General features: G+C 52.6%; 1 protein-coding gene across 6 annotated transcripts in view; it reads left to right on the forward strand.

The window, feature by feature from the left end:
• The first annotated feature begins 814 nt into the window (after positions 1-814).
• Positions 815-15,240, forward strand: part of CLCN4 (chloride voltage-gated channel 4) — a 62,009-nt gene continuing 47,583 nt past the window's right edge. For 2 of the 6 annotated variants that reach the window (XR_006816842.1, XM_045995057.1), the window contains exons 1-3: positions 815-1,075; positions 2,282-2,557; positions 12,307-13,305. Coding sequence is in view for 4 of the 6 variants with exons in the window: in XM_045995057.1 (XP_045851013.1) it covers positions 13,119-13,305 (187 nt within the window). In the remaining 2 variants the exon portion in view is untranslated. The remainder of the gene's footprint in view (positions 1,076-2,281; positions 2,558-12,306; positions 13,306-15,240) is intronic. The other 4 variants (XM_045995060.1, XM_045995061.1, XM_045995058.1 and 1 more) reach the window with 3 other exon arrangements.

Below are 15,240 nucleotides of genomic sequence, written 5' to 3' on the forward strand. Positions count from 1 at the left end.
CTGAGTATGACCCAAAGCGGGGGTGGGGGGGGTGGTCATTGTTAAATTTAGAAACAAAGGAAGACCAACCTTGAAGGGTTCCTGAGCACACAGAGCCAGTTTGGTCATGCAGGTGAAGCTTAATTTGGCTTTTCCTGCGAGCCTAATTGAACCTGGTTGTTTCTTCCTTGTGTCTCTGGAAATGATTAAACTTGAGCTGCTTCCGAAAGTTGATATGACTGGTAACTACTGAAAATTACAATATTGTAACGAATCACTGGGAAGAATAAACAGTCACAGCTTTGTTGCGGGAGAAGCTGCTTTGTAACAAGGCACCCGCGAGCCTCATTGAATGTGTTGGTTGGCGGGCTCCCCATTTGCAAACTTTCTGGGGCGTGCACAATAATTTCTTACTAACTGCTACTTCAGTGATTCATTCGGTTTTCTTCGGCTGTTTTGAACGTAGGACAGCAGGTATCTCATTCTGTTGCAAATGAGATGGCAGTTGTAGGCCTTTCCGGAACCATTTGTTCGCTGTAACGTTCTTTACACTTGAGCCATCAATCCCCTGCAAAAGAGAAGGCGAAAGTAACCTACCGGCAACAAAATCGCCCCACGGTGAGGAAGGTGCCTGTATTTGAATCATTTCTGCCCAGCCGGAACCCCGAGCAAGTCATTTTGGGCCGCAGGAGGCCACCTTACAGCCCACTCCCCCCTCCCTTCTCCCCCTCTCCGCCGCAGCCGCCGGTACAGCCCCGCCTCTCCGGGCAGGGTGTGTCGAGTCGCGGCCGCTAGGCTCCCTCTGGCCGGCAACGCACCGCGTGTAGGAGGCGAACGAGATCGGAAGGGCAGGCCTCCGGAGCCCAGAGGTGACCCAGCTGGCTGTGCGGGACTGAGTGGCTGGGCCCAGCACGTGACCGCGCCGCCTGGCTCCGCGGGGGGTGGGGGTGGCCGGGCGCCGGAGGCTAAAATCGACATTTGTCGGGGGCTGGAAAGTGAGCGGGTCAGATTCAGTCCCCCTCAGACCCTCCACCCACGGGAGCGGGGGATTGCCGTAGCGTTTTAACTTTGCATGTCAGGAACCGGAAAGTAAAAGGTAAGTTACTTATCACCTAGAATAACAAACTGGAGAGGAGTGACCTAGAAAACCACACGGCCGGCCACATTGTTGGGTTTTAAAACCCGGTGCATAAAATAGACCGATGTGAAGGGCAAGGGCCCTTATTTATGTCCCAGATTATGTCCCAAACCCCGACCTTCTGCACGGAGATTTGGTTAATCTGGAAGGAGTGGTGGCAAAAGGGCCCAGGTTAAATATAGAAGGACACCAAAGTGGCTGGAATAAAGAGCAAGTAGGTAACTCCTGCCTGCTTTTAAAACGATCTATTTCAGATCTCTTTGGGGGGCAGGGGGCGAGGCAATGTTAAACTTGTGACTTAAACTCTGTTGAAAGTAAATAAGTAGATGAAACTGGAATACAAGTGTAAGACCAGTTTCTGCTTTTGTCCTTTCACGTTTCAAAACCGTTTATATGGTTTGGCAGAAGAAACCTTGATGGGTTCACCGCTTAGGTTTGAAATGTGCCATTTCAGGTTTCCCTGATCACTGCTGGAATTTTCCTAAGGCTTTCTAGGCAAGGCTGTTTCAGTTGTGAATGAGAAATGTTGACGTCGTGTATATTTTCTGTAACAGTACGATGACTCACTTCTGCAGAATGTGATAAAAATTAAAAAGCGTGAAATAATGAGTTATTGTGAATTAACTCTTTCATGTCTGAGATACCAAATTCCTTGCCAGAAGATTTAAGAAAACACAGAAATAAGTACAACCGTGCTCATGCAATAGTGCTTTATTTTCCATAAGCAAATATTCCAGTACTAGTATGAATATGTGGTAACCCTTTTTCCCCCCTTTGGAAAATGCAAGTTAATACTACAATGTAGCTATTGAGAGTAAATAAAAACATTATTCATCAGTGCAATTAGCATAATATTTCATAATGAATATGCTTCAAATCAAAGTATTTTAGATCATATTTGATAAATGATATGAAACACTGAAACTCTGTGCAAAGTTGTTTCCATGCACTTTTTTCCCACGCACTTTATATTTTACTTGTCATTTTGATTTACACAAAATATATTTCTCCGTTGCATTCGATAAAGACTTTTAAAAATAAAACACCAAATTGTTCCCTTTCATGACTAATCCCTTTATTGCTAACTCTTTTGAAATCCTATTACATGCTTGGAGCCCGTAATCGTTGGGATTTCTCCTTCTGCGTCCTGCCTGTTTCCCACAGTCGGTGAAAGGCCGGGAAAGCTGCGCACATCAAGCAGGCGGCCCCCCAGGGAGGCAGGAGCCCGGCCACTTGCTCCTCCCTCCGGGGACTTCCAGGGTCTTCCAGGGTCTTCCTCGGCTTCCCACCCTCCCCTCCCCGCCTAGGCCCGAGGGGTCACGTGGCGGCGTGGGGCCCGCCTCCGGTGACGTCACCGCGCTCGCAGCCGTCGCGCTGAAGAAAGGATGCTCTAGGATGCTGTGCAGGTGGGCGGCGGGGATGCGCCATGCGGCACTGCAGGTAAGGGACGCGCGGCGCCCACCCTGCAGTTCTGCAGCCCCTCGGCGCCCCTGAAAGCAAAAATGGGGGGTCTTTGGCCGCTGTGACTGCTGCACGCACCGGGCGGGGAAGCCGGGGTGGGGGGTGTTGCAGGCCCACGCGCGAGCTTGGCATGCCTGTCGGGGAAAGTGGGCAGGGGCCAGACGGGAAGACCGGGGCCTCTTGCTCAGGAGAGGAGAAAAATCTGGAATGATCACCATACACGCATGATAAAGACAGAAAGGGGCTTGTCGTGGATAACTGTCAACTGTTTGCCAGCTGTCATTGTGCTTCTTAAATAATGACACATTTACTAATTGTCCTTCCAGGGGTTTGTCCTCCGTATTTAGCCTGATTTCTTTTAAAGCAAAAGCTGCTTTGCTCTGAATGGAATGGAAACGTACTGGTTAGCAATTTAAAGAGCTGAATGTGCAATATAAATCGTTTTGCTTTATTTTTGCAAGGTTCCAGCGTTTGAAGGGGATATGTCGGAAATGCATTTTCCCCCTCCCAGTGTTTTAAGTAGATTGGAAAATAACAGTATCCAATAAAATAAAATGCAAGCTCTGAGGATTGACTGTGAGTGTAAGAGAGCGAATCAGCTACAGCTCTGGAGAACAAAATGGTTTTTTGAAGGGGGTGGGGTGAAGACAAACAACCAAACGGAATTCCCAGTCTTCTTTTTGATATCCATGTTGAATAATTAGCCCGCTGGAAGAAGGGGCTTGATGACTCAGCGGCATGGAGGGGGGTCAGGTGACTTTTCAGTTCTGGCTGGTTGATGGGGGCGTTTAATGGACTCTGTTAATCAATCGGTGGGACCTGTTTACATTCCTTTCTCTGGTTCAAATAGGGCCTGAGGCATGGGTGGGCACCCCTAGGAGGAGGATGTGGCATTCTTTTCTGTAAAACATGACCCCCCTGGAAGTTGGGGCGTCAGTAAATTGTACTGAAACTCACACCATGCATAATTTGATTCCCCGACAACTGTTGGAGGACAGTGTTAAAAAGCAGTGCTATTTTAGTTGACAATATAAAGGTTTCCCCTTGTGGTGGGCTTACTGTCTGGCAGCCCAGATAGCTTTGGCTCTAAGAAGGGGATTACAGACTTCCTCTCCCTGCTTTATATTCTAACCAAATTTCAGTTGATTTGCTCTGATTATTTATTTCAGAGTAAGGCAGTGCCATAAAAACAATGGGGAATCAATCCTCTTCCAACTTAGAACTTCGTGTGTCTGATTGCCATCCAGAAGACATGGAGGAGAAAAGAGGATGTGAGCCCTGTTTAAAGAAAAACGGGGATGGAGATGGGGTGAAGCCTGCAAAGAAAGATGGGGAGGGGGTGAAGTCAGTGAGACTTACCTTTGATTGTGCCAAAATCAGAACAATGTTTCTGTGAAATTAACACTATGTCAGAAAATGAGCCGGCAAGACACTGGGCCATAGCCTTTCATGTAGTTCAGCCTAGAGTTCCAAATGTCAAAGTCATATCTTTGTCCATATCCATGCCTGTATATTTGTATACCCATACATTCATGTCTCTATCTCTACAGCTATGTTTTTGCTACTGTAATTTTTTAAAAAAAATTATGCTTATATAAGAAAATGCCAAGCTGTTTTCCAAGGTGGGCGTACCATTTTGCATTTCTGCCAACAATGTATGAGAATTTCAGTTGCTCAGGATCCTTGCCAGCACCTTGGTTTGGTTTTGTTTTAATTTTAGTCATGCTCATAAGTATGTAGGGGTTATCTCTCTCTCTGTGTGTGTGTGTGTGTGTGTGTGTGTGTGTGTGTGTGTGTTAAGCAAACGAGTCTTATTTTATGTAAATTATTCTCTGCCAGCCCCTTGGTTATTGTCAGTTTTTTAAAAAAATTTTAAGCATTCTGGGAGGTGGTTATGGTATCTCATTGTGTTTTTTTTTCTTTTTTTAAAATTTTTTTAGTAATTTAGTTACTTATTTTAGTGTATTGAGTCTGTTTCTTCCTGCTGGAATAGGAGGTCCAGGAAGGCTGGGATTTGTATGTGTAAGTTTCCTTCCTCTATCTCCAGCACTGGGCGTGGTACCGGGAATATTTAGTTGCTGTTTAAGAAATCGGTCAATGTTTAGTAATTGCACAAGTTCTGAAGGCCTGGGGGAGTCACCTGACTCACCCCAGGGGGTGTTAAACCATCGGGGGGTCCATCCGTCCATCTCCCATTTCCCAGTTTCCTTTCCGCAGGTGGAGGAGTCAGGCATGAACAGGCTTTGGCAGCGCGTTGCAGGCTGAACTCATTCTCAAGGAGCCAGCTAGCAATTCTCATTACCTAGCTGGTAACTGAGCTCCATTTTTCATTAATCATTTTCTAGTCCCTGGATCCAACCATGCTTGAATCTTCAATTAAAAATTTTTTTTTCTCCCACCCCTGCCTTTGGCAACTATCAGTCTGTTCTCTGTGAGCTTTTTTTCCCCCTTCCATTCCACTTACAAGAGGGATCCTCTTGTATGGACTCTCTCTCTCTGATTTACTTCCCCTTAGCATAACGCCCTTGAGGTCCATCCCTGTTGCAAATGGCAAGCTTTCATTCTCTCTTATGGCCGTATACACCACGACTCCCTTGGCCATTCATCCACCAGCATTTAGGTGGTTTCCACGCTTGGCTGTTGTAAATAATGCTACAATGAACATAGTGATGCGAGTATCTTTTTGAGTTGGTGTTTTTGTTTTCTTCAGATACCCAGAAGTGGAATTGCTGAGTTGTCGTATGATAGTTCTGTTTTTAGTTTTTTTTGAGGCGCCTCCGTACTTTTTTCTACAGTGGGGGCACTAATTTCATTCCTACCAACGGTGCACGAGGGTTCCCTTTCCTCCACATCCTTGCCAACACTTGTTATTTCTGGTCCTTCTGTCAACAGCCATTCCAGCAGCGTGAGGCCTTCCTTAGTGTGGTTCGGATTTGCGTTTCCCTGACGATGCGTGATGTTGCGCATCTTTTCATGCGCCCATTGGCCATCTGTCTGTTTTCTCTGCAACAATGTATATTCAGATCTTCAGCCCATTTTTTGATTATTAAAAAATTTTTTTTTTTTTGCTGTTGAATTGTATTCTTTATATTTTGGATATTAGCTTTTTTTTTTTTTTAAAGATTTTATTTATTTATTTGACAGAGCGAGATCACAAGTAGGCAGAGAGGCAGGCAGGGAGAGAGGAAGGGAAGCAGGCTCCCTGTTGAGGGAGGCAGGCGGAGAGAGAGGAGGAAGCAGGTTCCCCGCTGTGAGCAGGACACTGGGATCATGACAGGAGCTGAAGGCAGAGGCTTTAACCCACTGAACCACTCAGGCACCCCTTTGGATATTAGCTTCTTATCAGATCGATGCTTTGCAAATGTTTTTTTCATTTTGTAGGTGAGTTCTTTGGCTGTGTGGAGCTTTTTTTTTTTTAAGATTTTATTTATTTATTTGACAGACAGGGATCACAAGTAGGCAGAGAGGCAGGCAGAGAGAGAGGAAGGGAAGCAGGCTCCCTGTTGAGCAGAGAGCCCCATGCGGGGTTTGATTCCAGGACCCTGAGATCATGACCTGAGCTGAAGGCAGAGGCTTTAACCCATTGAGCCACCCAGGCACCCCTGTGTGGAGCTTTTTAATATGATATCGTTCCACTTACTTACTTTTGCTTTTCTTGCTTTGGCTTTTGGTGTCAGATTCCAAAAATCATCACTAAGTCCTATGCCAAGGAGCTTCTCTCCTCTGTTTTTTTTTTTTTTTTTTTTCCCCTAGAAGTTTTATGGTGTCAGGTCTTATGTGCAAGTCTTTAATCTATTTTGAGTTAATTTTTGTATCTGGTGTAATTTTGTATCTGGCCTCTCTTAACCAAGTTTGGACACCCTGATATGTTGATGTAGTCATTCAACAATTTGTTGAATTTGGTTCAGGTTGGTGACAAGCATTAAGATCCTTGGGTGCCTTCCTTCCTTCACCCCCATCCAGCCCTAGACAGAGCAGAACTGATGATAGAGATGGTGTAGAGACCTGGCTTCTCCTTCTGGCTTTGGGACTGTGTAAGCTCAGGTGAGTTACTTTTTGTCTTTAGGCCTCAGTTTTCTCTTCCTCAAAGCAACCAAGAGATTTTTTTTTTTTTAAGATTTTATTTATCTATTTGACAGAGATCACAAGTAGGCAGAGAGGCAGGGGGGTGGGGGGGGACGCAGGCTCCCCGCTGAGCAGAGGGCCTAACACTGGGCTGCATCCCAGGGCCCTGGGATCATGACCTGAGCTGAAGGTAGAGGCCTTAACCCACTGAGCCACCCAGGCACCCCAGCAACCAAGAGATTTTGATCAGGGTTTCTCCACCTCAGCACTGTTGACCTTTGGGGCCGAATCAGTCTGTCGTGGGAGGGTCACCAGGTGCACCAGGGGAGGCTGGGCAGCACCCCTGGGGACACTCACCAGATGCCAGGAACGACCCTCCCCCAGCTGTGACAACCCAAAGGTCTCTAGACGCTGCCGCCTGTCCCCTTGGGGTGGGGGAGCATTGCCCCTGGTTGAGAACCACTGCTTTGGGTCATCTCTAAATGTCCTCCTGGCTTCAGTGTTCTAGAATTCATTTTCCTATGATGTGTTTGGTGCTAAACCCTTGACCAGAGATCAATTTCCCTTTCATTGCGTCTGTATTTTGGGAAATACAATGCGAAGGCTTCTTTTACACTCTGAGGTTCCAGAAGTTGCTTCTGTTCGAAAGGGAAGGCCTGTTTGTCTGCCCCTTGTTGCTGGGAAGCTAGCTGGGCTGAGAGGGGAGTGCTGGGGAGAGGGGACGCCTGGCCCGAGAGCCCCAGCCCCCTGTGCTGGAGCCTGGTGCGCCTGGACGAGGCCGTCCCCGCTGTCCGCTCACCTGAGACCCTGCCCAGGCCTCACCCGCCGAGTCCTTCCCATATGCGAGGGGCGGAGGCGGTGTGGGCGGCAGCTTCCCGCGGGGGTTTGGGGGTGGGGGTGGCGGCTGGGAGGTGGCACAACCCAGCACTCCCCCCCTCCCGCCGGGGGCAGGGCGCTCACCCGCCTGCGGCCTCAGGGCAGGACTCGGGGCGGGACTCCTGGCGAGGGCGAAGCTGCTGGCTCTGACCCCGGAGGGCGGCTTCTTCCGCATCACCTCCCTCTTGGAGAGCAGCCGCTGGGTCCATGGCTTGGGGCCCTGCTGGTTGCTTGGCTTTTGGGGGCACGGGGGGGGGGGGGATGTCGGCGGGTTCTGCGAGCGGGAGGACTCCCAAGAGACGGGAGGCGGCCATGGCAATGGCGCTGCAAGGTGAGGGCCCGCGGCGGCGCGGCTGGCGCTGCGGCTTGGAGGGGCCAGGGGGCTCCCGTTCCCAGGGCCTGGGGCTGCTCTGTGCCCGCCGCCCCATGCCCTGGCCATCAGCCTCCTCTCCGACTCTTCCAGGCCCCATAAAAATTGGTCTCGGTGGGCGGTTTGGCCTGCAGCGCGGGCGCGCGGCCGTGCGGGAGGCGGGCGTCCTCGGGCGGGTTGCAGGGTCGCGGCTCATCCTGTCCCCGAGCTGTTCCCCGCTCCCCCGCGCGCCTCACCAGGGCTTGACACCCTTGCTGGGCCTTCTGGCCCCGTCGCGGCCACAAGTCCACGTCGTGAAAGAAGATTGGAAAAGGAGGGTGTCCGTCCTCAAATGAGAATTAAGAGACTGAGTGAGTGTCCCAGGCCCCGTGGCGGTGGCGGCTGTGACGGAGACCAGAGACTGGGGGGCTCATGGGCAGCAGCCGTGGATTTGTCGCAGCTCTGGAGGCCGACGCCGTTGGCTTCCGGCGAGGGCCCTCGTCTGCGGTGCAGGCGGCCGCCTTCTCGCCTCCTTACGTCGGGGAAGAGGCTGGGAGCTAGCTCCCGGGGGTCTCTTTTCTAGGGCCCTCATCCCATCCCGAGGCCTCCTCCTCCGGGACCTGCTCACCTCCCAGAGGCCCCGTCTCCGAATACCATCCCGCGCGGGGTTAGGTTGCATCATCTGAGTTTTGGGAGGACACGTTGGGCCCGTGACAATAACCAGACAAAAACCCGGAGCCCCTGGTCGGGCCCTGGCCTGAACAAAGAGCTGTACCAGGCACCTGGGGCCAGCCGGGTTATTTGTGTGCGACTGCTGCTGGCCGGGATCGGGAAATGCTGCAAGCTTCTTAGATGTGCTAGTCCTGCGGGGTGGCAGGCACCCGGTTAAGCCACCCCGGGGTTCCGGACTCAGAATCAGTGAGATAACGCATGTTCGTTTCCTGCTGCCGTGTTTTGGGGAAATTTGTTCTACAGCAATAGTTATCTGTTAGTGGTTACCTAGTTATCTGTTATTGTATCTAGTTACCTGTTATAACTACCTATTAGTTAACTATTATACAGCAATGGTTATCTATTATTAGTTATCTAGTTGTCTATTATTAGTTATCTAATATTTTCTGTCTAACCCGTGAGTGTGTACAAGACTCGTATTTTTCGGTGATGCAGGCTGAAGTATTTAGGGTTGGAGTGTCATAATGTTAAGTTACTTCAATTTTTTTTAATTTTACTTTTTTTTAAAAGATTTTATTTATTTACTTGACATAGAGAGAGAGATCACAAGTAGGCAGACAGGCAGGCAGAGAGGAGGGGGAAGCAGGCTCCCTGCTAACCAGAGAGCCTGATGTGGGGCTCAATCCCAGGACCCTGGGATCATGACCTGGGCCGAAGGCAGAGGCTTAACCCACTGAGCCACCCAGGCGCCCCGTTGGTGCTTTTTTTTTTTTTTTTTTTAAGATTTTATTTATCTATTTGACAGACAGAGATCACTAGTAGGCAGAGAGGCAGGCAGAGAGGGAGGAGGAGAGGCAGGCAGAGAGAGAGGAGGGGAAGCAGGCTCCCTGCTGAGCAGAGAGCCCGATGTGGGGTTCGATCCCAGGACCCTGAGATCATGACCTGAGCTGAAAGCAGAGGCTTCACTGAGCCACACAGGCGCCCCAAGTTACTTAAATTTTTTTTAAAGTTTCTGGAGATCTCTTTAATGGATAGCTGAACACAGGACAGGTGAATTCTCATGCCTGCTTCTACAGTCAATCTGTTGCCTCTGTAAAATTCTACTGTATTCTCGCAAGAGAACGAGAATGAGAAAAAGGCAAATAACTTAATATTATTATAAAAATATTTTAAAAAATCCTTTGAAGATTTTATTTATTTGAGGGAGGGTGTGAAGGATCGAAGAAGCAGACACCCCATTGAGCAGGGATCCTGATGTGGGACTCAGTCCTGGGACTTCAGGATCATGACCTGAGCTAAAGGCAGATGCTTAACTGATTAAGCCACCCAGGTGCCCCTATAAAAATATTTTTGACAGCATGGATCTCCTAAAGGGTCTTGGAGACCCCGCGGTGTCCCCAGGTCACACTATGAGAACCACAGCCCTAGCGAAATCATTTACTTATAAATGGTTTAGTTGACTGGGGAGAGCACAAGGTGAGGCAGATTTGGCTAAATGAGAGCACTTACGAATTTGATTGGTGTTATTTGTTGGATCCTTCTGGATAATGTTCTGTGTATTTGAAAATGGTCATAATAAAAGGATTTTTGTTAACAAGATCGAAAACGGGGCACCAGGGCGGCTCAGTTGGCGTCCAGCTCTTGGTTTCAACTCAGGTCGTGATCTCAGTGGCGTGAGATCGAGCCCTGGGTCGTGCTCAGCGTGGGGCCTGCTTGAGACTCTTGCTCTCTCTCTGTCCCTCCCCCTGCTCACACACTCGCTCTCAAAAACAAACAAATAAGTAAGCAAAATAAAAAAGAAAAGGACTGAGGGGCGCCTAGGGGGCTCAGTGGGTTAAAGCCTCTGCCTTCGGCTCAGGTCATGATCTCAGGGTCCTGGGATCGAACCCCACATCGGGCTCTCTGCTCAGCAGGGAGCCTGCTTCCCCTCCTCTCTCTCTGCCTGCCTCTCTGCCTACTTGTGATCTCCGTCTGTCAAATAAATAAAAAGAAAAGGACCGAAAAGAAATGTAGACTCTTGGACATGTGGGGATTCCGACCGAGTAGGCCTGGGGGTGAGACCCAGCAGGAGCGTCTTTAACCTGAGCTCCAGGTGTCCCTGTCAGACCCGAGGTCCCACCTGAGGCCGGCAGGCGCAGAGGTTCCCAGCACAGGTCCCCCCCAGCCAGATCAAGGAGTGATAGCTAGTGGTGAGGCCTGTTCCCCCCCCACGGGGGCAGGTGCTGGGGGACAGTCCGTCCTCCACACAGTCTCCCTCAGCAGGCACTGCTGTGCGGGCTGGGGGGAGGCCTCATCCTCACACAGTGCTTCACCGCCCTTTCCGTGGGCGGCAGGGAGAAGCTTTTCTACCTGCGGGCGGGAGTGGGTTTCCTTCACAGATCCCGAGAGGTATTTTTGAATAACTTGTTTTCCGTGTCGTGTACGCCTAGTGAGAGTTTCTGGAAGCATCAAGGTTGTGGAAAGGAAGGGAAGTCTCCTTCTCATTTCCAGTCCCCGAGGGCCTTCTCCCAAAGGCATCCCCTGCTACCTTGGGTCGATAAGGTTTCTGGAAGTGTCTGTGCACGTACAGCCACCTGTAGAATGCAGAGAGGGCTTTGTTTGCTGGCTTTGTTGGGACGTAACTTGCACGGAGCAACATGCGTGGCTCTGTAATTCAGTTTTGACCAAGAATATTCCTAGCACCCCCAGAGGACCCCATCTCGCCCTCCTTCAGCCAAACCCTCTGGTAGAGGCAACCCCTAATCTGATTTGTATCAGCACAGTTTCCTTTTGCCTGTTGAATTTCATGCGCATGGAGTCCTAGAATATGTCCGCTTTCCTATCTGGTTGCAAAGATGTTTCTGTAAGACACGAGCCTCAATATTCAGTCATGCATTCACTCCCTCACTTACTTCTTGTTCAGCGAGTCCTTGTTGGGTCCCTGCTGTGTGTCTGGGCCCAGATTTTTCCAGGCCCTGAGTATTGGGGCTGAGGGAACAGCCAGTGCAAAGGGCCTGAGGCAAGGGGTGTGTGAAGAACAGCAAGGAGGTGGGCGTGTCCAGGGAAGAGCGGCCCAGAGAACACAGGGCGGGAAAGGTGCCCTGCGGGGAGGCCCGGGGCGGACCACGCGGGAACGTGCGGCAGTGGCACCCGTCCTGGATTCTTTTCAGTGTGCCGGAAAGCTGCCCGATGCTTTCGGGTGTGGGAGGACACGCGGGGCCTCGCCTTTGAAGGGGTGACTCTGGCCGCCTGAAGAAGGGTCAGGAGGGGACTCGCGCACACCTGCCGCGTTCCGTTCGTCGCGGGGGCACCTGCTCCTTGCCCGCTGGCCAGGCCCCTGCGGCTTCTTGCTCCGGGCTGCCGCCGCCGCCCCTGCGCTTGCCCGGCACTTCTGACCACGTCTGCCTGGGCGCTGCCTGTGTGTACCGGTCTTCTCGGTTCTTCGTTTCCCTCCGGCTCACGTGAAGCCCTTTTCTCCCCCTGTTGTACCCCTCGGAGGTGCTGCTCGCTTGGGAGGGCTCGGCGGCCATCAGCGAGGAGGGCTGACTGCAAAGATGACAGACGAGCCCTCGTCCCTCTTAGCTCAGCCAGGCCTTCCCCGAGCACCCCTGTGCCCCAAACCGTCGAACAGACCACGTGTCAGCTGTCGCCCGGGCGACCCAGTTAGAACACGGGTCGGCCACCTGGTGACCTTGATCTAGGGCTCTGGGAGGAACACCCCAAAGCCGTGTTCAATGACCGCCTGAGTTTAGCCTTTACAAATTCTGTTTATCCCTCACGCGAGCAGGAAACGGCTTGTTGCGGAGGGAAGGGTCCGCGGAGGCCCCGTCTGAAGAGGTCCCCGGAGCCGGAGGGACCCGGCCTGCGCTTTGCCACCAGCGCTGTCTTCAGCGGCGGCTTGGGCCGAGTCGTGGCTCTCAGAACACCTGTGTTCGGTACCGCCGGAGCCCCGGAAGGTGACCTTCTCCGGGAATAGCAGGTACCGGTATCGAGGCCATCAGATGCTGTCCGGGAGAGAAGAGGCAGGCCTGGAGAGAAGACAGCCAAAGGGACACGGGGAGGGGATGGCCCTCCGTAAGGAACAGAGTGTCCCTCGGCGCCCTCGGAAGGAGGCAGCCCCGCTGTCCCTTTGATCTCCGACTTGTGGCCCCCAAAACCGTGGCCCAGTACTTTTCTGTTATTGGAGCCGAGCACCGAGGCCAGCCGGTGGTACCCGGCGGCGGCGGCAGCGGGTGCTCCACAGCCCGGAGAGGACCGGGGCGAGGCTGTCGGCGCGGACGGGCCCTTGGGGCCTGGGCTCCAATCTGACTCCCTACTTGCCTTCTGTGAGGCCTGAACCCCTGACCGAAGGGCTCCTCTGCCTCGGTTTGCTGATCTGCGGTGTGGGCCCGAGGGTGACGGGATTCCGTGCACAGAATGCCCAGAGCCCTAGCAACCGAATATACGCGAAGAGCTTAAAATGCCGCCTGGCACAGCGAGTCCTTGAAGGAGTTGTTCTTACCGTGAGGAGGCGTCTCTGGGGAGATTCCTTGGCCCTTGACGCCAGGAACACAGGGACCCGTGCCGCCCCTCCAGCCCCTGCGGCGGGGATGGCAGAACATGGCGCCTATTGTGTCCCTTGAGGCCACATGCGGTTGGCCTGTTCCCCTTCCAACACGCAGGCTGTGTTTCCGATCGTGCGGAGGAGCTGTGCGGCCCGGGGCCAGGGAGGCGAGCCGTGGAGGGAAGGTCATGGTCCCACACCGGTGCCCCAGTGCTGTGGAAGCCAAGCGGGAGCAGACGGCGCGTGAGTGCTGGGAGCCGGGAGGTGCGCCAAGGAGGAAGGAGGGAGGAGGAAGACAGGAGAGAGGGAGGAGGAGGGAGGGAGGAGGAGGCCCTCCCCGGTCTCCAAAGGTTAATTCTCGGTCTTTCTGCCTGTCCTTGGGCTCTGAGCTTCCTCTCTTTGCGACTCTCATTCGTCTGGTGGTGCTTGGCCCCTCGCCACAGGCCCCCGGGGAGCCCCGTCTGGAGGATCGGCGGGAGTGACTGAGTCAGGGCCCCCTCGCCATCTAAAGGTGTCTACGCTTTAAGAAGCCGGAGTCTGCGATCTCAAATGAACTTGAAATGGCTGTGGGTTTGGGCAAGGTGGAGAGGGGAGATGAAATGCTTTGACCGGTGTGGGAGCCAACCTGCAGGGTGGGCCCCAGGGACCCTGATGCGCAGGCCCAAGTGCGGTCGCCTTCCTCCCTCGTCACTCGGGGCTGCCCTGTGCATCCGGCAGGGTACCGTGCAAGTGACGCCAGAGGCCCTCCCAGGCTAGGACACAGGATACTCTGCTGCTTCCGCCTTATTCCCTCGGCCCAGCTGCTTTGGAGGAAGCCACTGCCCTGTCCTAAGGACACTTGGGCAGTCCTGCAGAGAGGCTGGACGGAGCACACCCGGGGCTTCCCGGCAGCAGCAAGCACCGACTTGCTAGCCCTGTCTGGGAGCCAACTTGTCAGTGGGTCCTCCTGTCCCCATCAAGCCTTCGGATGGCCGCAGCCATAGCTGACAGCTTGACCACAACCTCCCGAGAGATCTTGAGCCGGAAGGACCCAACCGGGGGCGCCTGGGTGGCTCAGTGGGTTAAGTGTCTACCTCCAGCTCCGGTTGTGATCTGAGGGTCCTGGGATCGAGTCCTGTGCTGGGCTTCCCGCTCAGCGGGGAGTCTGCTTCTCCCTCTCCTTCTCCGTCTGCCTGTTCCCCCTGCCTGTCCCCCCTGCTTGTTCTCTCTCTGTCTCTCTCTCTCTCAAATAAATGAATAAAATCTTAGAAAAAAAAAAAAGAAGGACCCAACCAAGTGCTTCTGAATTTCTGACCCACAGAAACGGGAAAAACCCTAAGTGTTTCCTGTTTGAAGCTGCTGAGTTGTGCAGTGATTTGTTGCACCGCATCGGAACCCAGGCTTTTGGGGGGGGGGGCTAGTGCTGGCTGCACTTTGGGGCCGTACCCAAGGCGGTGGCAGCCTTCCTCTTGTCCCTCTGAAGCTCTGCCCCTCTCTCATTGCTCCATATTTGTTCATACTGTGGTCTTTCCCCCATCTCCCTCCCTTCTTCCCTCCCCCCCACCCTTTTTCCAGCTGAGGAGTAGAAGAGTGTCATGGAAGGTTTAGGTATATTCATTGTAGGTTGGGCATTTTTTTTTAAGATTTACTTATTTATTTATTTGACACACAGAGAGAGACAGCGAGGGCAGGAACACAAGGCGAGTGAGTGGGAGAGGGAGAAGCGGGCTCCTTGCAGAACGGGAAACCCGATGTGGGACTCGATCTCAGGACCCTGGCGTCATGACCTGAGCTGAAGGCAGATGCTTCACCGACGGAGCCACCTGAGCCCCCCAGTTGGGGGGTACTGATGATGAGTTTGAGTGTGTTGATTTTTTTCATTTTGCACAACGTACATCCCCGTATCTGCCCGTATCGCTCGGAGACTTCAGCCCATGTCCCTGTCGTCTCTTCCACTTGGAAAAGAATGGCGAGGAAGGGCTCACTGAAGGAACTCTCAGTGGCTCCTGGTGCTTTTAGCCCCTACGCTGGGTTCCGAGCCCGCTGCCTGGGGCCCCAGGGATTCGGCGTCACATGCCTGTGGCGGGTACCAGCCAGGATGCGCCTGGGGCAGCTGCCCTGGGGGAGGGTGTCCGTGTGCATTTGTCAGCTCAACTTTCTTCACGGTGGAAAGTAATAAAGGAGAATCGAGATGAATCA

The sequence above is a fragment of the Meles meles genome, chromosome X (genome assembly GCF_922984935.1).
Source record: "Meles meles chromosome X, mMelMel3.1 paternal haplotype, whole genome shotgun sequence".
In the NCBI taxonomy this organism is placed as follows: Eukaryota; Metazoa; Chordata; class Mammalia; order Carnivora; family Mustelidae; genus Meles; species Meles meles.